Source organism: Echeneis naucrates, chromosome 17, assembly GCF_900963305.1.
Source record: "Echeneis naucrates chromosome 17, fEcheNa1.1, whole genome shotgun sequence".
Taxonomy (NCBI): Eukaryota; Metazoa; Chordata; class Actinopteri; order Carangiformes; family Echeneidae; genus Echeneis; species Echeneis naucrates.
The window spans coordinates 6615029-6640414 of NC_042527.1; the positions used below are offsets into that span (position 1 = coordinate 6615029).

General features: G+C 42.4%; 1 protein-coding gene across 3 annotated transcripts; it reads right to left on the bottom strand.

Annotated features, from left to right (window-relative positions):
• Window positions 1-2305: 2305 nt before the first annotated feature.
• dab1b (DAB adaptor protein 1b) lies at window positions 2306-25110 on the bottom strand. 3 transcript variants are annotated; one of them, XM_029525177.1, is made up of 15 exons: window positions 25069-25110; window positions 24667-24977; window positions 18145-18284; window positions 15179-15277; window positions 13162-13293; window positions 12024-12143; window positions 11506-11544; window positions 9818-9883; window positions 8504-8563; window positions 6521-6568; window positions 6205-6313; window positions 4495-5142; window positions 3525-3652; window positions 3013-3121; window positions 2306-2684 (listed from the first exon to the last, which is right to left on the bottom strand). In XM_029525177.1, the coding sequence occupies exons 2-14, from the start codon at window positions 24734-24736 to the stop codon at window positions 3032-3034; spliced, it is 1749 nt and encodes a 582-aa protein (XP_029381037.1). In that variant the 5' UTR covers window positions 24737-24977; window positions 25069-25110; the 3' UTR covers window positions 2306-2684; window positions 3013-3031. The 3 variants fall into 3 exon arrangements, with proteins under 3 accessions (XP_029381037.1, XP_029381038.1, XP_029381039.1); XM_029525178.1 differs by lacking the exon at window positions 9818-9883; XM_029525179.1 differs by lacking the exons at window positions 8504-8563; window positions 9818-9883 and having other exon boundaries at window positions 3013-3102; window positions 3530-3652.
• Between the last annotated feature and the right edge of the window lie 276 nt (window positions 25111-25386).

Genomic DNA, 25386 nt, shown 5'->3' on the forward strand with positions numbered 1-25386 from the left:
TGAAGACCTTTAAACTTTGCTCACCCTCTGTTTGGATTTTACAACATGACATAAATACATGACTCAACTAAACTTCATTAACTTGGCCAAGAGTAACAGAAAACTAATAATTATTAATAACTGAAACTAATATGCTACCATATATATGAATATAAACGGTATAGGAATAGTGTGCAGTAAGTGATCTAGGATGAGGCTACAGATAGAGCTATGTCTTTTAGACTTTCAAGTACTCCGGTTTTGCTTTATCTTCATCTGTCAGCTGAAGTTAGTGGTTACTTTTCAGATCAAGATCTGTGCAAAAACCACAGATTGATTTTATAAAAATGTAGCATTGTCAAAGGTTAAAACAGTGGTTTCCAAACACGTTTGTCTTTTGATCTTGCCCAAAAAGCAGATGTCTACAAATTATTCACTGTTTCACCAAAAGAGACTTTCTCTGGATAACTTCTCAGATGGTGTCAAAACAGACTCTTTGAAATGGTACATTTCATAACAAAAGCAAAAGCGAGAAAAGCAAAATGTAGAAAGACAATGCTGACATGTAAAAAAGATTTATCTTGGGGGGCTTTAGAGTTGTGTTAGAAGCACTAGCTAACACAATTTAAAGTAAACGCTTCATCCAATGAAGCAACAATAACAGTTTCACAATATATCACAGAGAACATTTTCCCGCATGATGAATTTACTTGATTTAATTTAATCTTGATCTTTGATGATAGTTCTTGATTATAGTGGCTACGGTGTTTCTAAGACAATGTGTGACTCTGTACTGATTAACAAGGACTTCAAGTCATAGTCCTGCTGATCGAGCACGTTATAGGAGTCAAATGACAATGACTGACTGCGCACAGGATTTTGTATTAATGTGAGGACAGCAACCTCTGCTGCTGCTGCCGTGGTCATTGCACAAACTTTAGAAAGATGATACCAGGCTAAGGAGACAAATGGAAACCAACCATGAAAGTGGGAATCACATGATATTTTATTTGTGACTGAACAGTGGCATGGGTACAGTGTGTGGGGAAGTCATAGACGTACAAAAGTCCTTTTTTTTTCTCTTTTTCATGACAATTCTTAATTCCATAAATAAAATTTACAAAATATTTTTGGACTATTTCTCATTTTCCTTACACGAGCAGGGGTACAGTTAGGCTACCATTTGTTATTGTAAGTCTAGCAGTTAATAGTGATATCTCTATTGCTCACATTATATAATGTTACCTTTATTTTTGACCATTTTCATTCAGTGGAGCAGAACTACAATATGCCCAAGTGCTTTGTTACAACAATGACCTGTTTACTGTATACAGTGACCTGACAAAAAGAACAGTGATTTGACAACAAAAATAAACCTGATAAGGCATAGAAATGCACTCTACTGTCTCTGCACTTATGGTTTTAAGCTATATGTCATATCAGGATGGGCTTATTCTGCTCATTTATCCAGGAGATCAAACAGAGATATGAGTTTGTGAGGCAAATTGTAAACAATGTGACTTAAGTTTGAAATGTAAAATATCTAAAAACAAAGAAAAGCAGTAATATCTGCCTCCTATTACTAAAAAAAAAACCCCAAACAAACATCTATGACCTTTAAGCAGTAGCACGATTTTGTTTCAAACCTTTCTTTTCTTTCATTTCTCAGGTTAATAATAAGTGAGCCAGGTTCAGCAGGCTTCATTTTGAATGACCATGTAACATAGATTCACCTCACCACCTGAACAGAAACAAAGACATTTTCAGAAATTGAAAAAAAAAAAAAAAAGAAAAAAAAAAGGTTGCAAAAGTGAAACAAACATCAAGACGTCAAAAATGGAGGTGCTGGTAGGGCATTGCTTGAGAGAAATGCAGGTAGTTGGCATCCAAGAGGCAGAGAACTATGTTATGGCACAGAGGCTCAAGTATGTGGGGCTGGGGAGTTTGTTATTTACAAAATAGATGTTTGGCAAATTTAGATTTTCTCATTGATGCCTCCAAGTCATTTTGATATCCCTTCATGACTCGGTGTCATCAACTAAGATTTCACAGCTTATAAAACAAGAAAAAGAAAACTTGTATCTTTTGATTTCTGTCAGGCCTAGGAGGAAGCTGCAGAGACAGGCTAACTGCTGAGTCAGCTGAATCCACAATAAGTCTGTTCATGCAAATGGACGAGTCGGTGGAGCAACACTATGGGAACATTTGGCAAGTCCATCTGCTGTGCAGTCTTTGCTGGTGGCAGTTGACGAACTGAAGGTCAACCACTTATGTTGGGACACTGCTCCTCCTGACGTCTTCAGAAAAATAATTTGCATCATCCGTGTCACTGTGGCCTTTTCACGCATCCTCACAGACGTAAATCCATTGCAGGCTGAGGGAAGGGGGCAGTCACCTTAGTGTAGGTCTCGGTCAAAGACCAAAGGTCACTTCCTGGTTGAAATGTTTATTTGATTGGATGATAAAGCCAAAGTCTGGTTGTCATGCTGAGGAGTGCAGTACAGTAATGTGGCCTCTGGAGGAAAGCAGATCCAAGTATAGCCCAGCTTATTAAAGAACTGCCAAAATATCCTGTAAAGGTTGAAAAAAAGCAGAACAAGTCTGTGTAATCCAGCTGTGTTAGATGCTGCTGTTCGCAGTAACTCGTCTCTCTCTCCACGATCTTCTTCATGAGCTTCTGTCTTGGCCTTGAGAGCTTCCATCTCCTAAAACACAAGACAGCAGTAACTGCGGTTTTAAATCTGACCTACAGATGGCAATATTGTGCCTTCCTTGTCTTCAATTTGGGTGACGCAGAGGGCCATAATGACTGAAACGTTCAACCGAACCAAGGCTCTTTCCCAATTGGCAGCAAACTGCTCTTCCACCAGGAAGAAGGGGACACATGAGGGGGACGAATGAAAATCCAAAGCAAACAAAGAAACACAGAGAGGGTTATGAAACAATAAGAGAGAGGAGGTAGTTGGAAAACGGACAGCACACTACAATGTGAAGATGGTTGGGCAAATCAGATCAGAGGGAATTATAAAATACCCACTCAGTTGGTTGTTCTCTAGCTGTCTTCCTGTGGACAGGTCTCATTCTGCGTAGGATCAGGAGCTGCACTGGGCCCCGGAGAAACCGACCTTGCAACGTCCGAGCCCTGAGAAGGAGAGAGATAAAAAGGCAAAGGGTGAAAAAAAGCTGATGGTTATAGATTTATTTAAATCTCCTCATTGTAAATGCTTTACCTCCCACCTTTACACTAAACTCATCAGTGAAATATTTAGGGAAATAAGGGGAACTGTAATCTAATCAGCACACTTATATCGTCTTTGACCTTTGGTGTTTAATTGACCTGACATTTTTCCGAAAAATGGGGAAATCAATGCTATTCTGTCGTATTAATCAATGACATTCTCTGTGTAATTACACACAATGTAGTTGTAGAGAAGTGATCATCCATATGGCAATAACAGATTATTGCTTCATGCCAGTCAGTTTTTAAATCAAGCCCAAACTCATACTCGTTGGCTGCGCTGGGTCCCCCGGGTGATGGGGCTCACCGTTTGTTCCTCCTTGGTGTTGTCGGCGTTGCCCTCTGGGTCTACAGGGGAGTGATCTGTGGGGGGGTCACTGGCCTGGGATGGGGGGCAGTCCGAGGAACAGCTCCGCTGTGGGGCTGGAGTGGACGCTGCAAACAGACAATAAAATACATTCAACGCATCAGTGGTGATAAGAGAAAATGTGAAATGTTTGCTGTTAATCTGTCCTGCGGACATATTTTAACGTCACACTGGTAATACATAATACACTGCAAAATAGTGAATTTAAATCTAAACCGCGACCTTTATTCCCAACATTTCTTCGACTATATTCTTTTATTATATCAGACATTCTGTATCCTGTATAGTCACAAATCAAGCACGATTCTCTTTATCTCTGGTCGCATTCAGTTTACTTTCTCTTGAGGCATAATGCTGTAGGAATCAAATTTTTTTGCTGGCATCTGGTCATAAATCAAGTAGGCAAACTGACGATTTAACCTGAGCATGGCAGAAGAGGAAAATCTCCAATGTTATTTCAATTCATCTGGTGCTGAAGTTAGCACATGGCATTGCTTCAAACAGTTGGAAACATTTCACTCAAAACCACATATGCCAACCTGCTCAAGGCACTTGACAATAAGGCAATAGGATAGATCATCTGAGAACCATGAATGTGTACAAAATCTTGTGCCAGCCTGATATAAATCACTGAGTGAGTGAAGCCATCGACCAGCGATTGGCGCTATATGAGGAAACCAAAGGCATTATTCATCCTGTGGGGGTCATGAAGAGCTCTACCGAAGTACATCAATAAATGCAGTAGTTAATTGAGGAAGTTTAGCAAAAACTTAAACACTTGTATCATGAAAATCTGTAAAATAATCTGCATTCACAGACCTAAGCGATGTTGAGAAAATCAAGTCTGGACCGGATTAAAGATTTTTCACTAATGTGCTATGTAGGAGGAGAATAGTTCAGAAAAGCGTACGTGATTCAGTGGATGGTGACGAGGATGATCCTGGGCTCAAGGTCATCCTAGAGAGATCAAGGTCACTACAGCTCCCTTCCTCTTCCTGGGTTGTAGCACATGAAGGTGGCAGCAGCTGACTGCAGGCCAGTGTGTCCGGTAGGCTCATGAGGCCTGGAGTCCCACACCTGCTCACCACTGCTGAGGCAGCAGCAGGTCCCACACCTGCTGCTCCAGCTCCTGATGTAGAAGGGCCTTCACCTGCGTCTGAGTCCACGCTGAGGCCCTCCTTACCCAGGCTCAGCTGCCTCTGGAGCAGGGTGGGGTCGGCCGTGTGCTGGGGGCTGGTGATAGCTGAGGATGGGGCTGATAGGTCACAGGCTTGGGGGCACATGGTGGTAATTGGAACCAAGCCTTGGAGCATGGCAGCTGGGATGGCATGGCCCCCCACACCCACAGTCTGGGCTGGCATGTAGGCCGCCATGGCCGCCCACTGCTGCTGAGCGGCTGGGAATATGTTGGCCTGGCTCCAGATGACGGGCTGACCACTGGGGAGGACCTGAGCCACCTGGAGGGGCCCCTGCACAGGGAAGGCCAGAGTCTGAGCCTGGGCAGGAAAGGGCTGCTGCGCCCACTGGGCTGCCTGAACTGGCCCCATGGTCATATAACCTGGAGAAAAAAGATGGAAGGAAAGGAGTAAAGGATATAGGTGTGTGAGGGAGGTGACATTCTTTGTTGAGCATATAACACATTGATTTTAAAATCAGAACATGTTCTTCTACCTTTCTATATTGCTACTCTGTCATCTTTGGCTGGCAGCAGAGCTGTTTAGGCTTATTTCATTTTGCTTTGCTGTTTGAAGTGCTGTTTACAAAACTCAGCTCATGGACAGAACACACTACCGGTACTGAACTAAGCAGCCTGCATCCTGATTTCTAAAGAGCCACAGTCTGCCATTGATTTCACTTCCAAACTTGCTTTACAAGATTAAAAATGGAAAACAATATAAAGCGCCCATACACAACCCCCCCCCCCCCCCCCCATATCTGTTAACATTGCATGGTAACACACTTGCAAGCAGGGAGTGTTTTGATAAGGCTTCATTTTTGGAGTTACAAAAACAATTTAGATTTAGGGGTCAGCTGCTAGAAAGCACTTCATATGTTTATTATCACAGATATACACACTGGGAAAAAGGAAGCCTGTTTATTGCTTAAAAAAAGCCACTGTTTAGTTAGGATGCTTCACAGAGTGCTGGCAGGTTGTTTAATGAATAAGAAATGCATTTTGCTAGTGTGGAGAGACGATGGCACCACTGACTTTAAGTGTTATGGTAATTTCAAATCTCTGCGAGTTGATTTTAATTTGGTGGTAATATTAATAAAACACAACAGAAACGTATGAACTCCATCTACTTGTACTTTTGAGAATTGGTCTAAAACTTGCTACTTTGAATTGAGTGATGCTAGTTCTGGGGGAAAAAAAATCACAAAATCAAAGGTTTTATTAATATACGCAAAACCACTGATAAATACACAGCAGCTCAATGTGGGCTCCTTAAAAATTCTTAAATCCACCTTCTGCTTAATCTGGGCAAGGTTTTTTCACAAACTAACCCTGAAATTAAGAACATTCCCACTGGCGTTTTTGTTTGTTGTTTTTTTTTTTTCTCTTTTATATTTTGCTTTGTATAAAAGATTCAGCGTTTCAGACTGGGTACTCTGTAACTACCTGACGGCACAGAGGTGGGGCTGAATGGGGCGTACATCTCAGCAGCAGTGTGTTGCTGCTGGCGGCTGCTCCTGCTAGGGTCCAGTGTGTTGGCAGGTGATGGAGGCATCTGGGAGGCAAAGCACACGCACACACACACACACACACACACACAGAGGCACAGATGTCACAACTATCAAAGTCACTCAAAAGGCATTCGGGCAGTTTAGATCTGTGCAACTGTTCCGATAACATGACTGAATTACAGATAAACTATGATTTTCATTTCTCCAACACTGTACACCCAAAAGAAGGTTTGATATGTGCTTGTACTCACCGAGGGAGGAGTGGACATGTCACCAAAGAGATCAAAGTGGTTGATATTCTGTGAGTCAAACCAAGGGATGAGGGAGAGAGAGAGACACAAAGTCCAGTGATGCATCACAAAAATGAGATTTGCTCAGTCATGAAACCTTGAATTAATCTCCAAATAGGGTATGGCAGTTGGATGGGTGGGTAGGTGTGGGGAGTGAAATCTATTCACAAAGACAATCTGTGCTCTGATGGCGAGAAACAACTATCCCCTCGTTTCATTATCAGAAAATGGATCTAAAATGAATCTTTCATGGCCTGGTATAATTGAGTGGGTAAAAGGCTATTCAGTCCTATAAAACAGGCTCTGATTAGATATTCTTATGTCTGCCAATCAGAAGGGTCCCCATGAGAGCCTGAGACGCTTTATCATGTTGATTCCACTCTGTGGGCAGATATATACACAGAGGAGTGTGTTTATTTCATCGAATGAAAGAAAAGAAGAAGCTCCTGGAACCACCCAACCAAGACAATGAGGCCACCTCACCCTAAAAGGCAGACGTGACCCCTGCTTTAGTCCCCTCTGTGATCCCTCCGCACTACTTAAAGGAGAGGGGACACAGCTATGAGAAAGACTATGGGATGGCTAAGTTGCATGAAATGTCTCTGGGGCTATGCACAAGCAGACAATGAATTGCTGTAAAAGCACAGAAACACACAGAACACACAGGATTTGCATGCTATAAATAAACAGATACAAAGGCAACATGTTCAATGAAAGAAAGGAAAGGGAAGAATCACAGCAATCAGTGTTGCACATAAACAGAGTGTTTATGTCTCCCCTTGAATAAGCCAGGACATGGCGGATCGTACAGCACTTTTGAACGATCGAGGGGCACAGAATGATTCAAAAATTTGGAAAGAGGTAAACATTGTACACAAAGGTCTCTCCCTGCAGGCACTGACGCACGTCAGGGGAGTTCGAGGTTCTCAAAAAGCTCCAACTGAATGAACAGACAAGCAGTAACACTTAGAGATATTGAAGCGCTGCTACTTATACTGGCATGGGCTGTTTGTGGGAGATAGGGAGGGGGCGTCGGGGCAGTTTATCTGTTCGATATGCTGAGCAACAAGCACACAAACAGTGAAGAGGAGAGAGGCACTTTGCTAGGGCTGTTTTCAAAAGTTGTCTGGAAATCCTTTTTGGGTGACTGTTTGGCAAAATAGGCTTGAATAAATGTTTTTTACAGGCGATTTGAGAGATGTAATAGCATGGTCAGGGCATGGTGGTGAGGAACTCAAAAAATCTACCAGAGTGAGATGAAATATATTTACAGTTTGATGGTAAGAGAGGGAGAGGGACGGATTAAAAAAAAAAAAAAAAAAAAAATGCTTTTTGTGCTTTTTGTGATCAAACCAATTCACAGGAGAAAAATATGAAGATATCTCTATTCATTAAGGTGCAGCTTTCATGGGTGTTTGGTGGCTTTGATTGTATGTAGCCATGACTTTACTGCATGCAGCTCCACCCAGCACCCACCCCACCTACAAACCTCTCATCCTCATCCTCTGAGGAAGACAGCACAGCCACCCTATGATTCATATAGACATTCCAGTGAAAAATGGAAGCAGCAAACACACTCACGATGTCTCAACCATCAGGTCACAATGTGTGTTAGATTTTGCACAGAATTGGATTTTAGATATAAAGCCTGCCTCTCTAATGTCCTGCGAAATTGCTGAGGTGTCTGATTTTGGGCAATCAATCAGTTAGTCATATCTCTTCAAACAGGCTTGGCATGACCAATGTAGCTTTGTTTCATTATCATCATAGTAAGCAGACTTAGCGTGTGTTTTAGAGCATGTTGACTTTCAAATACACAGGAGCAAAATATTATACACGGACACTGTCAAAGGCGGCTTAAGGCAATTCCTTACAGAGGATCTTAAAGAGAGGTTTGCAAGTTGAAGAGTAAAGAAGCAAATAATAGAAAATAAAAACACCTACAGTCATGAAATGGCGTTTTGGTACATCATAGATCCCTTCCTTCTGCTGACTGGTTGGGACCTGCGTTGGATTGGAGGTCGATTCAAAGTAAGTAACAGAGCAACACTTTTTTTCTTTCTTTTCTTTTTGATTGGATGGGTATTTAAAACATGAGCTAACAAGAACTGAAAAATGTCTACTGAAGTAGAAGTAGCATCATTTAGAGCAATGGGATTATGCAAATTCTACATTTGTGCCGTTGAATCAATTCTACTTAAATCAATATCGATTGCAAGCGATGCTGGTTCTGTGAGTAGTAAGGGAGCCAGTTGTTATTCTGCAGCACTATGTCTCAACTGGTTCATCTGACAATAGAAAGATGCCTCAGCTCTGGCCCTCTTTGTAAATTTCTCTCACATTTATCCAAACTATGCGCTGCTCTTAACCTCTCTTCCTGTCTCTCCAAATGCTCCCTTGACTGGTTAACTTTCTGTTACGTTTTCCCCAAGTCTATTGATCTTGTTTCATTCTGAGATCAAATGGCATGGCAAGTCATTAATCTCTCTCTCTGAATCTTTCATCTTCAGAGGAATGCAAGATACAGAAAGGCAAAAAGAGCGGGAGGAGGAAAGGCAGAGAGAAGGGGGGGTTAGGATTAAATCATACGACAAGTCCCTAGAGTCCTAGCAGGTCCTTCAAATGGTCTAAAATCAAAAGGTCAAAGTGTGTGATAGATAAGAGTAGCTTGGTCTACAAGCCTTGGGTAAACTACCCAGACTGACCTTGACTCTGCTCCAGCTGTTTCAGACAAGACATTAACCATCATATTGGACTAATAGATGCTGTCTATGAATTTAAAGCACATTTTTCAACAATAACCATTGTATTTGCATTCAGGGTTCATAGCATGGTTTTATTGTTATGGGCAGGCTGAGCCAGCACTGTTTTGAATACAAATTACCTTCAAATTCGAGAAGGATTCGCATTAAATATAATACTTATAATTTGATTAAAAAAAAAAAAATACAGCAATGGCTATCATTTTATTCTACTGGTATCAGCTTCGCTGCTCACTCTCCTAACCCCACACCAGCTCTTTAATTTGCTTCAAATGCAAAGTTAATAAGCTGCTCTTGCCATTGCTGCTCCACATCACACGTTTTCCACTGGCGTTCATTGTAAAGGCTCTACAGGAGACAGCCTAGTCAAAACAGGAACCTCAGTGACAATCTGCACTTTGTGACTCCTTTTAAAAAGTTGTTAGTAATGCCACTATTCATCTATCACAGGGTATCAAGAGGGAGGAAAAAAAGGGGGCAATGCTTGTCTTTGTACCTGATAAACGCTCTCCTCTGATTGGGGGCCACGGAGGGGTTCGTGTCCAGCCTCAAACACTATGTACTACAGAACAGAAGTAGTGGGCAAGGCAGTAGAGGTGCAGAGAATAATGAGATGAGAGGATGGAGAGAGAGAGAGAGAGAGAGAGAGAGAGAGAGAGAGAGAGAGAGAGCGAGAGAGAGAGACAGGGAGGGAGGGGGTTGGCATATAAAACAGAGAAATACAACAAAGGAGTGATACATGATCAGAATAAATGAAAGCACAGGGGAGTGAGGGTGGCGTCAAGTGAGGAGTGAAATGAGATCAGGAATGCAGAGGGTGCAAAAAAAAAAGGAGGGGGGGGTCATATGAAAGATGAACAGGGTGGTGGAAGAGAGAAAGAAAAAGAGTGAGGTGGGGAGAGGAAAGAGCACAAGTATAATAGGTCAGGCAATAGTTCAAGGCAAGGTGGAGGTCTCAGCTCAGCAACGTGATGCTCCACCTCTTAAGAGCCGCAGGTCAAAATACTGGCTTGACATCCATGACTGATGTTTCATCGGTCCTCAAATCTGTCAGTATCTCCTCTGAGGTCAATATAAATAAATGCCTTTATGGATTTCAACGTAAAGTTTGGTATTTTGGGACATGTGCTTATTCACTAAGCTGAGAAAATGACACCTTTTTTAAATATCTGTAAGTTAACTATACCTTCGCCAAGTGGCTTGTTAGCTTAGCTTCACATGAAGACAGATAAAAAAAAACCCCACTAGATTTTATTAGTTTAATCTGTGTAACAATTGAACTGTAGGAACAACGGTTCCATGGAAGACAGTGAGTTGGACTGTTTCTTGGCACCAAACACATTTACTTGTGAAGTAGTCTGGCGTTTATAATCATGTCGAAAATAAGCCACAATCAATTTCAACCTTTTAGTTTTTGTACGGATAAACTCTTTTCAAATGAGCCAGCTGGCTGTTTTATCAGTTTCCAGTCATGTGCTAAGCTAAGCCAATTGGCTGTTCTACATATTTAAGATAGAGAACATTAAAGAACATCTAGCATACATCTTGGCAAGAAAGCAAATAAGTCCATTTCCCAAAATGTCAAATTATTCCTATTAATGGCCATAGTCTGGAGTTTTGTCAACCAACATCAACATAAATTGAAAACTGCAAATGGAAGAATGACTTTATGCAAAACACAGTTCAAGAGCAAAGAACAGAGGTGGTCTGGGAGGTGGTTGGACGTACTACTGAACATAGGTTTCAGAGTAAGAGTTAGTGTTGTCTGTATTCAGTGTGAGCAAACACAGAGAAAGAAATATTATGTTCAGCCAAATAAATCCACCGGGCAAAAAAGAGAGGGAGGGTAACAACCAGTCCGGGGCAGGGGCACCTCTTTAGAAGAAATCAGAACATTGACACAGATCAACTTAAAAAATATGGTATTACAACACTGCACTGGCAAATGGGAGTTGAATGGTTGAACAAAACTGTCCACTAGGATGGTCTACTGTGTATTACTGGAATGGTGGAATATCATGAATCATTAATTCAAGCAGATCAGTGACTGGAGAGGATATTTTAATTAAGGATTAATTGTTTTTGTTTTTGTTTTTTCTAATCAAAGTGTTAAGGGTGAAAACAGCTCCAGTGAAGCTAACAGTCCGCAGTGTTTGGTTCCTGCTCTGTGTGATGTGGACCTACCTGGTAAACTGGATCATCTACTTCATCCTCCAAGATGGTCTGTGTGGGTTTGGGACAGAAGGCAGATAACACATTTTGTTTTTTTCACCAGGAATTTTGAGTCAGTTATAGAAAATAAATGGATGAGGAACAGAGAAAAGAACATATTCATCCTATTCTGCCTTCTTCATCAGGTGAGTGTAATTACAGGCAGACATCCAATTTTTTATGAAACAGCCATTTGCTATACCACAAATACATCAACCTTTCTTGTCACAGAGAGAAAAAAAACAAAAACCAAAGTCAAAACCTGTTGCACCTCTCTTATGTTTAGATGTTCAAAACATAAGTCAGTAGCGCAGGGAAACAAAGTCTGCGGTGCACTTCAGACGAAGCTCCGAAGTGTTAAGATTTTTGTTGTGTGAATGCTTGCTGGCTGACATACAGCGTGTGATCTCGCCTCTAAATGGGAACTAAAACTGAGGGAGAGAGAGAGAGAGAGAGAGAAAAAAGCAAACGATGGGCTGTGAGTGTCCTACCTGGTAAACCGCCTGCTCACACTGTTTGTCCTTCTGAGCCTTTTTCTCCATCTCCTCCCGCTGTTTAATGTCATAGATCAGCGTGAAGAGGTCGCGCAGGTCAATGATGAGAGGCTCTGCCTGGATGGTGGAGGAAGAGTATATTAGCAATGAGCTCCAGCAGAGCAAAGAGCAATGGGAGCCAGCCTTTGGAAGATAAGCAGTAAAACAGGTGAAAGATGGAAAAATGCCTGAGCACTATAATTTTATTAAATAATTGTAAATGCTCTGCAGACTCCTTCTTTATTTAATAAATGTTTTTGTTATAGGGAGTGATAATTCCATGTTTTATGTTTTGTTTTTTTTTTTTAATTTTATTTAGGTGTTTCTTCGTTTTGTCAGTAAACTAGCACTGATAATGTCATTGTACAACATTTTTGGTAATCACATGTAATCTCTCTCCATAAAAGAAAACACAAAGTACATTACAGCAAATCATTAATTTGTTGTAATGTACCTAATTTAAGATTTATCAAAACTAGTCTAGAAAAAAGAATTGTGGTTGCATGTTAATGCTGTTAAGCTGCTTGTTTTTCAATTCTAACAAAAATTGTGTTAGGGGAGTTAAGGGAGTGACACAAAAAATTAACAATTCATTTTTGAACTACTACATACAGTTTGCAATACAGTCACAACTTCCCATCTATTTCTGTTTTTCTCTTTCTTCCCTGTTGTTTTAACCAGTCTGTCTCAGTCAAGTGTGAAGATCTGTAGACCTGACACTAGAGACTCTGCAGAAAATGAGGATTTGACTCTGAAGACTTTCCTTGAAGCTAAAACAGTGAAGTCTCAAATTTTAACCAGAAGTTTTTCAGTAGCAGGTGGGCCACACAGCTTGAATATTTAATTGCAAGGCCTTTGTGCGCACACACGCACATACACACAAACTTGGTGTGTTACATAAAAAAATACTTTTCATTTCAAAGCAAATATGCAACATCTCTGCAATTTAATTCAGATATTAAAGAGATTCTGATGATATTTCATCTGAACAGGGGTCCTGCCGGGGTCCTGTGACTTGATTTAGTTCTGCCCTCTGGGACTTGGCCTTGCCTCCACGGACTTAAAACCAGACTTAGCGGGGTGGAAAAGCACTCACCGACTGTGCGGTCTTGATGGCCACAAACCTGTGGTGGCCTTCCTTCCCACAGACATAACCAAAGGCTCGGTGGTCTCTGGTGTCTTTGGCAATGTAGCTGATCTCATGGACTGAGTGGTGATGTAGCAGCACCTAAACAATAGGAATGTGAAACGTTTATACAAACTAGAGCATGTATGGCAGGAGATTGTGTGTGTATGTGTGTGTGTGTGTGTGTGTGCGTGTGTTTGAGTGGGTTTTTTGTGAAGACGCAAAAAACAAGTCTTGTTTCATTTGAAAATCTGCCTTTTGATGTTGTGTTTCACAATAAGATCTGTACACTGTGCTGGCAGAAAAACTAGGTCGATTTTACTTTAAACCTCTTTACATATTGTAAAGCCAAATGCAACCAACCAACACAGAGTGAGGCTAAAAGTCTCTGACAGACTTAGGAAAGATTCAAGGGTGCTCTCGTCTTTGTGTCTCTCTCCGAGGATATGGTAACTATGGAAGTGGTTCTCTTTCATCGGGAATGAGAAGATGAGAACGTGATGCTTGTTTTGTCTGTTTGCGGTGACAGTTCATCTCGAATTACTGCAAGATGTGGCATCATTGGTGGCCAATGGGCAGCTCTGAAATAACAGGCAAAAACAGGAGCTCACAAAACATAACTACACTCCCATATATACAGCCAAACTGATGGCGCTGACACGTAGGCACACCTACCTGCTGCTCCTCTATTAGCAGAGATAAGCTGAGGCACTGAGGAGGAGCTTTTATTTCAATATTAGTTGATACTCAGTCCCTAGTAACGCCTCAGATTAATGTAAAATACAAAACCAAAGTGACTAGTCTACTCGATTCAGCAGAGAATCATGTCAGCTTTACATAAAGTATTTCCATCTGAATGCCTGCTGACGTTGGCTGTACTGGAGTGATCCCCATTTTCACTATAATCACTCAAGAGGGATATTAAGAGTGGAGTGTTATTTACTGCCAGTAATCAGTAAATAAAATGAAGAGCATTAGGGGGCATGATTTCCAAAACAACGAATGAGCTTGTCAAAAGCTGGTGAGCTGGTCGGTGATGGCGAGAGGCTTAATGTTCTTTTCCATTACAGATGAAAGACACGCCACCATCACCACCAGTCATATTGAAAAGAGATATTATCAAAGATGGGTGTTTTTGGGAGAAATAAACAGTTGGTGGTTGGGTGGGGGTCGGCAGCCATGGGACAAGCGCTGTTGCATAATTATCAGTTTAGCACTAATGACAGCTGAGGAGGAGCCGCGGTGTAATTAGCATTAGCGGCAATGATCATTAAGGGGTGGAACTGAGTGCTAATTATCGGTTAGTGCTGATGAGCAGAGTGGGCCCATCCAGCCAACACTGCGCCCCAGGACGGGGGAGAGCCGAGCCCCTCGATCATCCTGTAATGGAACAGCAGGCCTCTGAGTCCGCCAGGGGGATGGAAGCCAGGATGGAGGTGGAAACCGCCCGACTCATAACATCACCATAACATTGCTCACTGCAGTATCATTAGCAGGCAGACAGGGCCTGAGTGAGCTGAAGTTGGTCCTGCAGCACACCCCTAATCTTACAAGGGTATATGTTAAATCAGTCAAGGTCAGTGTCAAATATCAAATGCAAGACCTGCAATTTAATGCTGTTAAGTCCAATATTTATGACTAAAAGGGAAACTGTTGAGAGGAAAGCATGTTATAGCTTATCTCTGCATTGAAGTTTTGCAGACCGGTTTAGAGCTTTGGTAATGCAGCAGGGAAAATAACCCATTTTATCTCAGCACAACCTCGTGAATTACATGGCCTCTGTGCAGGTATTGCTGCTGTGCTAATATGTCAACCGTGCCAACCGGGCGTACAAGATGGCGGCCCCGGCAGCCGTTGTGAACTGAACCATGCAAGCGTCTGCCTGCCCTCTGGATGTCCTATACCGTGGGCTCATGGAGTGGCAGCTGGCAGAGGCCTCACGGTGCAGCTCTGCCACAGCAACCCCGCTTGCTGACATGTTACTCACCCCCGATCTTTCACAGTAAATCTTGATCCCGCCGAAGGAGACGGTCAAGAAGACTCTCTGCTTGTGCTCCCCTTTGGAACGTGCAGAGGACGCCATTCCCTGATGGACATTAAAGGAAATGACACGAGGAGATGAAAGGATATGAGGGCAACGTGAAATATTGTGAGCAATAGGTGACTGTGACAGTAAGGGATTGAAAAGGGGGCAGAATAGATTGAGGGAGCAGGGTGACATGAGTTACATAAGGCGTGATAGGACAGAATGTTCTTTCATGTGCTTTCTCTTGAAGCCTCACTCTCAGGAATTCACACATCACTTTATACAGCAGGTCTTATTATTATTTCCCTAGCAGCTTTTTTCTCTTCTCCCTCTTGAAGTGGGTCTCCTGCACTTCACTGTGACATACACAAGTGCGAGCTAACAACAATGAGGTGAGATTTGCTGACAGAATGGATCTGAATGCTGACCGACTGACTTGTAACTTCACATACTGATGACTGAACAACTAATCGAGCCTTTGAAGTTCGTTTTTTTTTTTTTCCCATGGCTCCATTTTTTTGTATATTCTCAACTCCAATAATGAAAACAATTAACATTACCCACCATGTGTGCTGCTACGTGTCTTTCATGGAACAAAGCGCGCGAGAGGAGGGAGGAGAAGGAAAAACAAAGGAGATAAGGAAAAGAATAGATAGCCGATGTGCTGAATATGTCTGACAAATCTGTAGGCCTATTTACACTGACAAGGGGCTGACCTCTTTTGTTCGTCAGCCGCCTTCAACCTCACACTTTTAGAGACGTTTAAAGCTGAGCTAACATATGTCGCAAAAAGCCATGCCCACTGTGAGTTGCTTCTGGAAATGTTGAGGGGGGAAAAGCCCATCAATCCTCGCATACATTATATATATTTTTATGAGAAAAGGAGGGGCTGAAGGGATAAGCCCAGTATAAAGGAGGAGGATAAAGACTACAACGAGCAACAGGGATAAAAACGAGATGAAGTAAGTGAGAAAGAGGCAGGCGGGCGAGAGAGTCGATCTATGATGTCAATCAACCATTGGCTTCTCTATTTGGTGGATTAGTCCTCAAGGCAGCGAAAGGCAGCTCAATAGAGCCCCCGTCCCCTCCTCTTTCCCCTGTCCAGATAATAGCAGGTCTGTATTGACTATCCATTGACTTCAACTGGCTGATGGCTGGTAGCTACTAGAGTCATGTGGAGGGCACCACTGAAATGTCAGATCAAGGCGGCGAAAAAGTTGTTTTACGGGACATGCTACTTTAAATATATATGGGTTACGAGCAGCTTTGCCTCCTGGCTATACTGATCTTCTCGCAGGGGCTTCCCACACATTTAAGCTCCGGCAAAATCTTTGAAAATATACTTCAGAAGCCATGCATATGCATCCGCTTTTGGAAAGAGCTTTATCCTTAGCCACCTACAGCAAAGACGCTTGTGTGCTGCTTTTTTACCAAACAAAAAGAGTAAAAAATATTTCTAACCTTTTACTTTTGAACGAGTGAAACATTCACTGGATACAGAATAAACTTTTTAGAGTATGTCATTTATTATAATAATTTACAGTTTGCTAAACTGTACCCCCGAACATTACAATGTAACTTAGAAAACATTTGGCATCGATGGTTAACAAACTTCTCCACATGAGGAAGTGTTTGGGTTCAGATAAGGTCGGTACTTGGTACTTTTATTATGATCATTTATAAACCTGTAACACGATTGGAGTGGATTAAGCACTGTGCTTCATTGAATTTAATTAGCTGTAAAAGATAGCATGTCCAGCAAAATGGCTTAACTGGATTACAAGTTATATATTAAAAAAAGGTGGCTCTTCATGATGCACATATCCATTTCAACTCATTTGGCTTAAGGAACAGTAACCTCAGCCACATGTTGTATTTGAGCTGACTATGATTGAAAACACATGATCTCTCGTTCATAAAATCATGAAAGAAGTAATGCAGTTTCATATTTCTTTACACTTCTCCAATTCCAGAACTAAGTAGGTTTTTCCTTATTTCCTTTTACTATCAGCATTAATTTGAGCCAACTGATCTTGCTAAAATTAGATTAGATTTGTAAGCCACAGCTACAGATGAAGACCTTTAAGCGTCGTTATTTCAGCCGATACAATGCCCATACACTTTATTCTTGATCTATACTTGGTTTGCTCGTCAAGGCCTTTCTGTTTTGAAAATCACCAGGAATTTGGTGGTAACCTAACCAGATACCATTGTGAAAGACTCGTGTACGAAGGCAGAAAACATGGTGAGTGGTCAGTGACTGGCAGATTTACAGAGCATTTTCCTTCACATGCATCAAAATAAATTCATACAAGTTTCACCCAGGCACCACAGATCAGCTCTGGCATTGTAGGGCTGAATTTGACCTAATTTACTTGCTGCATTCTGTTCACGACATATCTAAATATGATCTGGGTCACATTATCACAGTTTGCGTGTGTGCTACAAGTCTGAACTTTGTAAAAATAGAAGTGTGTGACTGACATGAGAAGACATATGAAAGGGCTGACAGATCTGGGGGTTAAAACGTGAACATTTCAGATATATATTGCTTTGTCAAAAGAAGAAGTCAGTTTGCCTCAGAGGTCAAAAAAGCTGCATGAATCAACATACAGATTACACTGGCCTAATAAATGGGAAATAATATAGAGAGCTGCACCAACTATGAACGAGATGTAAAGCTTTCTACATAACAAAGGTCTGGTGAGTAATATGGCTGGATTATTATTTGCTCTGTCTGGTCAGTTCTTTAGAGAGCTTCAGAGAGTCAAACAGGACAAGACAGTTCCCATGACTCATTCAGCAGGCAATGAACGGCCAAGCTGGCTTTCAAAATCTGTCTTTGATGAATGAAGAGGCTCAATGATGGACCTGTAGGCACACGCACACACACACACACACACACACACACACACAAAAGTCTGCACCTTCAGCTTCATCATGGAGTCCTGGCACAGCTTGTCCCCACGAGCTGCTGTCACCTCATCAATCCCGATCAGCTTGGCCTTGTACCGCACGCCATCTCCACGGAAACGCTTAATAAGCCCCGCCTCACTGCGGTCCTGACCTGCAGCAGGGTGAGGGGGGGTGATGAGGACACAAATAAGGTGGAGAAAATGAAAAAGTGATTACAGGAAACAAGGATGTGTGAACTCAGCTGAATCATACAACTTCAGCATCATGCCCCGCTTGAGGTATAGAGGCTGCAGTTCGTGCACACACACACTGATATAAATATTTATGGAATAGGAAATTAAGAATGAAGGGCAAATTAGCAGCAGCAAGCAAAGATGGAAAGAAGATTGAACTTGAAATTGAAAATGAAGTTGGACCAAAGCCAGCGGACTAAATGAGAAAGCAAGCGAAACACTTAGAGCACTTTACCGGTGCCTATCACAGGACATTGCGGGGCATAACGCACAAAGCTAGGGTGAAAGGGGTTATGGGGTGGTAGAGTGGGGGCACTTACTCCTACGCTTCACCCACGGCCAGAGTTCCCATGGGTGTTATTGGTGGTGACAAACCAGCTTGAATGGGTGCTATTGAGAGGAATCATCTCGGTCCAGCGCTCACCCACAATCCACCAGGCCCTCCCCAAGTGATGGATGATGGGTGGGGGGCAGAATGGTGGTGTGAGATCAAGGGGGCGTGCGCAAGTGTGTGTCTGGATGGCCTCGGGCTTTAGACTGTCATCCCCTCCTATATCCCTCCCATCCCTCTCGCTGATTATTCTGTCTGTCAGTTGCCGCAGCTGCCCTGACACCCACCTTGACACTGACACCTTTCTCATTTTGTCTCTGCGCTGTCTGCACTGTTGTACTGTTTTGATTATGTCGGTGTGCCTGGAGTGCTGTCTCGTGTGTCTAAAATGCGTAACCATCCCCTCGTAACCTGCGTAAGGTTTGTCAGCTTCAACATCGACTCCCACCGCATTTACACAAAGAGAGAGAAAGATTTCAAATCAAGGTCACCGGCACCTTGGAGAATTTCAGTTTCCAGACCCCTTGGTTGCTCAATTCTAGGTCACGAGCCCATATAGCACATCAGTTAATGACACATTTAGGTGGCTAGGCTAAGCTGTGCATGGGAAGAGGACTAGGTTTAATATCCCTGACAGAGACTGTCAAGCTGCGCTCAAAGACCAAAATGAGCTTATTCCACCCAGAAACACACGGTATTACCATCCATTACTACATCTGCCCTCACACAAATGTAATTTCTCCTTCCATTCCTGCAATTTCCAAAGAAAAGGAAATCATCTCAAGTAAAAAAAAAAAAAAAAAAAAAAAAAGGAAATTAAAAAAAAGCAAAGGATCTTGTGAATACGGAGGAAAAAAAATGTCTTCGTACAAATGCAAGCTCTTGTCTTGGCTATGCACACCCTCTCACTAATTCATGAGGGCACAATTCTCCAAAGGGGGGGGGGGGGGGGGTTTGATGATCCTAAAGTCATTAAAGTCTCTAAGCAAGTGAATGTCAAATCTGGGTCTAATTCAGACTTGTTTCCCTGCCAGAGGATAATGAGTCTTATATACAGCCTGGTGTGCACAGAGCAACCATGTGGAGAAACATTCACAATTTGATGAAAGAATCACTAGAGATACTGGAGTCTCTGATTTGACATAGACTATATACATGATTGCAGCAGTGCTAGATTGTGTAGTACAGCCTCAAGACAGGGTGGACACCTGCAGTGATCGTAGCTGTACCTGATCTGAACCATCCCTCATAGTATACTCAGCATAGGTTAGAAGCAGTTCATACAGTATTATGCATTCCATCCTGATTTCACTGACTCATACACTCTGAAATGTAATGTAAAATGCATGCTGCTCCACTTGCATTTTAAACACGATTGGTCCAATTCGGCGCAGCTCTCTCAGATGAGCTTTAACCAGATGTTCTGTGCCATTTGTTTCTTTACATACAGCGTGCCATTTCCCCTAATAACACTTCAGGAGAGATTTAGAGGTTTATGCACAGATCCTCAAAAAAAAAAAAAAAAAAAAAAAAACGAAAAGGAAAAAGAAAAAAGTAGGCCTTGTATACCAAATGAGAATATTGACACGGTGGCATAACTCGTGCGATACGTGCTCTGGGTTCAAATCAACACACGAGAGTGTGCTGTATCTGAAAACTAAAGAGCTGCGGGGCATGCTGTTTCATGTTGTTACACACTGTAGGAAAAAAGAAGAGAGAGAAGGTGTGTGTGTGTTTGTGTGTGTGTGTGTGTGTGCGTAGCTGGGTGACACATATTCCTGTGGCTTTCTGAATTTACAATTACCCAAGGTTGAAATGTCCTCACTATATTTCTGCCCCCTAAGCCTGATGCCCATAATTTGTCTGACAGAGGATTGCCTAAAGTATTGGCTGCTGTTAATCTGCGTCTCAGGATGTTTTACACATTGTACAACACGCACGTCATTTGGAAGTCCTGACAATCTGTGTTGTGTCCTGTGTTCATTCCCACCTTTCTCTTTCCCAATTTTTTTTCCCATTGCTTTTTTTTTTTTTTTTTTTTCGGGGAGAGGGGAGGGCAGTTATTTGATAATTAAATGGCTTTAACCAGTCGACTCCTCAGAAATGGAGCAGACCAAAAGCCAGGATGTCAAGGGGTTTCATTCATCAGACGTTGAAATCCCTCCTCCTGACACACAGGCCTTGCACCAGGACCATGGAGAGAACAATTACTGTTAGCCCTGCTCCATACTGTTTCAGGGCTCTTCTCTGATCACAGTGTTGCTTCCCCCTTTCTTGCCACACCAGAATGGGGACAGCAAAGGGACAGATGGCAACAGATGGAGAGTCAGAAGTGCCCCTCCAGATATAAGGGCTTGGCAACAAGAAACTTTTTGTTGGGGATCCGGGCATTGAAGCAGCTTAACCTTTGAACCTTTCAGAGTGTGTATCCGTGTTTGCCTGTCTCTGTCAGTGCCCTCCACACAAACCATCCACTTAGTAGGTGTGTATCGTGATGCTTACTGAGCCATCGTTTCCCCCTACACCCAGTGTGCCATATTAGCAATTATTTTTTTATTTTAAAATGAAAAGGCTAGGTACGCCGTCCTGTCAGCACAGGGGGCTGATGACTTCAAGCAGTAGTACAGAGAACGGGCATCTGAAGAAAATCTGTCCGCACCATCTGCCTCCCTCATGTGCACAAAAAAAAATCATTCATAAGCCCCAGCAAGCACACAGACACACATTTACAAACGTTAAAAACAGCATGTGTTCGCTAGTCCAGCTCATACCCCTTTAAAAGTCCCTCTATCCAACTTTGGCGCTAAACACAAGAGCAGGGTTTTGGTTAAATGACTGATCGTTAGAGCAGTTATAGAATTAATGACGGGTTTTGTGCACATTTCAATGTGATGGACCGATCATTGACTCACGGCAGCGTTACATGCAGGTATTGATGTGTGCAGTACGGTGATGGGGGAGGCCATTGTTTGGGTAGGCGTTCCACTCTGTTATTGTCACTTTGATGGTGAAGAAGCGCGACGAAGCTGGTCAAATATGGGGAATGATGTTTGAACAGGGTGAAATGTTCAGTATTTGCACTGCACATTTGGTTCAAAAGGTGACCACTGATTTAATCTGCTGCTTGTGTCTCTGTCTCTGTCTGTTTGCTGTGTCTCTGTCCTTCTGCCCCTCTCTGTCAATGTCCCACTGTCCTCTGTTCCGTGGCTCTCGCTCTTTTCTTTTTTCATTTTTTTTTTTTTTTTTTTTTTGTGTGCAGAGATTATAGAAGGAGAGCAACAGTTGCTATGGAGATGGAGTAAAGTCATGCATGTAAGGCAATTCTGTTGATGGGTAGAGGGGAGCTTGGGCTTTACAGTGGGAGTCACAGTTTGGTGCAGTGAGATTTGATGTTTCTAAATGGTTCTCAAACTAAAGAAATGCGATGACATAATGAAAACAAAGCATAAACTAGTGTGTCAGTATCTCCTGCTGCTGTAGTAATGGGTTTTGGGCTCTCCTTTTTTACCCACATGTACTACTGCAATTTATCCGTCCCTATTTTTCCCATGGTCAACAAATCCCACAAAATGCCAACCCAAAACATAACTGGGTAATGAGTAACACATTACATGAATGTGATTTTTCTTCGGTAAACATATATAGTTCCAAATGTAGGAATGACTCAACAGTTTTGCACACTGTGTTATCTAAACAATTGATGAGCCACTACCTTACCAAGTAGTGGAATGTAAAGGATGATGCATCAGTTTTGTCTTTCTAATTTCACTTGTGTCCAGTGAGTGTCAGCCCAGATCAGCTTCTTGTTGGTGCTAAAATGAGCCAAAGTCAGAGAAAAATTCCTTCAGATCACTAGTTGTCCTATTTAGAAAACCACACTCACATTAAAAGACAAGCTGCACTGTGTTGTTCCAAGTAGTATATGTCAAGGTTTTATTGTTGAACAATCTCTTTTAACCATATAAGACAGGGAGTTCTCTATTGGCTGCTGTAATCAGGTGACATAGTGTCACGGCAACCATCGGGGCAGATGGTTCAAAACATTGGGCTTTTACAGCTGGAGGCAGGGCTGGACCAAATTCAATATCGATATATAATAGAATAAATATATGTATATTGAAAATAGATTTTTAAAGTCTGGCATCACTTCATTGCATCATGACGACACCACAGGCTGTAGTCCGCTCAGCTCCGTTGGGGTGAGTTTTAGCTTCTAAATGTGAGCCCCGCACCACCATAAAAATGTCCCCGAATGAGCTTCCACGAATCATAAGAGAAAAGACTGAAGAGAAGAATTAAGAATACTTGATAAGAGAGGAGAGACTAATTCAGTGGCGTGGAAGAGAATCAGCTACCGGCGATCAGATAAACTTCAGATTTCCACGTGCTGCTAAATGTGCCGTCACCACCTGAAGCAATTCACATCCATGTAATATTCTGAAAGCCTGAAGATGAGGCTTTCCCTAAAAAAAACATTACTACCGCCTTCATGTTTTGATTTGTTTTTTGTTTTTTCTATTGTTGTCACTCTCTTCTGCATTCAGTAGCAACTCCGAGCACTTTTCATTTTCTTTATCACGGCTGAAGCACTTTTGTTACAATCTATTTACACAAAATTCTCCATTTACTCAAGTTTAAGTAGCATTATCTAAAAACTACTGTGCGCAGCTTTTTTGAATTAACATATATATTGTTTGATCTGAAAAAGAAGAAAGAATATATTTGCAGCCACTTTTGAATTATTGTTTTTTTTTTTTTCGTGGAAGCAGATGAAGCTGGGCTCGAGTGTTGTTGAAGGTGTAGAGAGGTGACTGAAGAGGCAGATTTACACACAGTTGGTTTTGGATTTGTCGATAAGAAGAAAAATGTTAAACAACAGCAGCTATATCATTTAAATTTCTATGAATATAAACAGATCTTTGTCTTAATGTACTGCATGTCATTAGCCCCACCCTCAAGGCGTCCTTCACCTGGTCCCATCCTGTTCACAGCCACCACTGGCTGTGCTGCCTGGCAGCGTGCATTCATTTACGCTGACCCATTTCCATTTATATGGATCTGAATGCCATCTTTTCTGATTGTGACAATGGGCCCTGCAGCACATGTGATTAACATGCTAAAGTCAGGGGCTGAGAGCCTTCGCTGATAGCCCCCTCCGATGAGTCGCATGGCCATGTGTGTAATAGCCCCCTTGCTCTGCTCTCCCCCCTCCACTTAACTCAAATCGATGGGCGCTCCTCCAGCCCAGCCATTTATCTGAGCAAGCCAACAGAGGCAGTGAAACAGCCACAGAGGACTTGGCCCCATGGCCTCGTTACAGCCGGCCTGCAGAAGCAAGATTTACTGGACTAGCTGAAGTGGCTTTACTCGTGGATGGAGAGATGAGGTGGGGTATAGGAAAAGCAGGGCAAAAGCAAAATAATCCTCTTTTTACACACCTTCTTCCCTCTCCCTCAGATCTTTACTCATTCTACCTCTCTATCACTCTTCTTTCCTCCTCAGCCAATTCAATCCCTTTTCAATCTCTCGGTGAACGTTCAGAGAATGCCTCATCCTATTACATCACTTATGCTGTTCATCAAAGCGACAGGCTGTGAATTACCCTGTCCATGACACCTAAATCATGGCAGTACCAAACCCTGGGCCTGCTTGGACTAGCTGTTACTACATCTGGATCCCTGGGATGAGAAAGGGAGCCTCTATGAGGACCTGCCTGAGAAGGGGCCAGCATTATTTAGCTGCATCCAAACATGGCTTAAAGTCATGTTCACTTCCTGCCAAATATGAGAAATCTTCCTTTTCCCCCATTTGCCTTCTTTGTGCTAATGGTTGTCTTTGCAGTACGTTTCCCTCAACATTAAACAAATAATAATATGGTGTTTTTTCCCCCAATACACCAGATTATATGTGCCATATGAGCTGAATGTGTAACATTAAAATGACTGTTTGCTACGTAGATTCTCAGGTACCTTTGATCCTCCTGGACTCCTTTCGTTGGCTGGTTTTGACACCCGGCTGGAGCTCGGCCTCTGCTGACATCCTCCACTGCTGAGTCCCTTGTCCTGCTCACAGCAGATCCACCATGGGTTAGCAGCACACAAGCTAATCCTCCCAGCTACCCAGCGTCTGATTCCCCCAGTCTTGTATTTCTCACAGTCACTCTGCGGCAGAGAAAACCTCCCTTGAATCCATGGTGAGACGTCCGGTACTCCTCAATAAATGAAGATCCAGCATGGATAAAAGCACTCCCTCACTGTTTGCCCATGGTGTCTGACTATTGCTAAACAATGCAAAAAGATGATTGAATTATCAACTAGGGTGAGCCTCTCGAGAGCAACTTCAGATGAGAATTGACATCTTCTGGAGGGTACCTGAGCTCTCTCTGTTAAGGTCAAGCATCACATGATCCACCGTTGCTCTTTTCTGAGGGTCCACCTATTGCTTAGGTGTAATTCCCCCTGGAGGAGACTGCAACATTGATTGACTCAAATATTGTTCTTCAGAGTAGGTCAGGAGTGGATATTATTCTTTGGTAGAGCACCTCCGATGTGGTCTGACAGCCCATTACTTGTTGTGAGCACTGCAAGGCAAAAAGACAGGGTTGACATTTAATATAACCCTGGAGGTGGTTGAGCATTAAAATGAAAGACACATACCCCTTGATCACTCATTTTAACATTAATTTGACA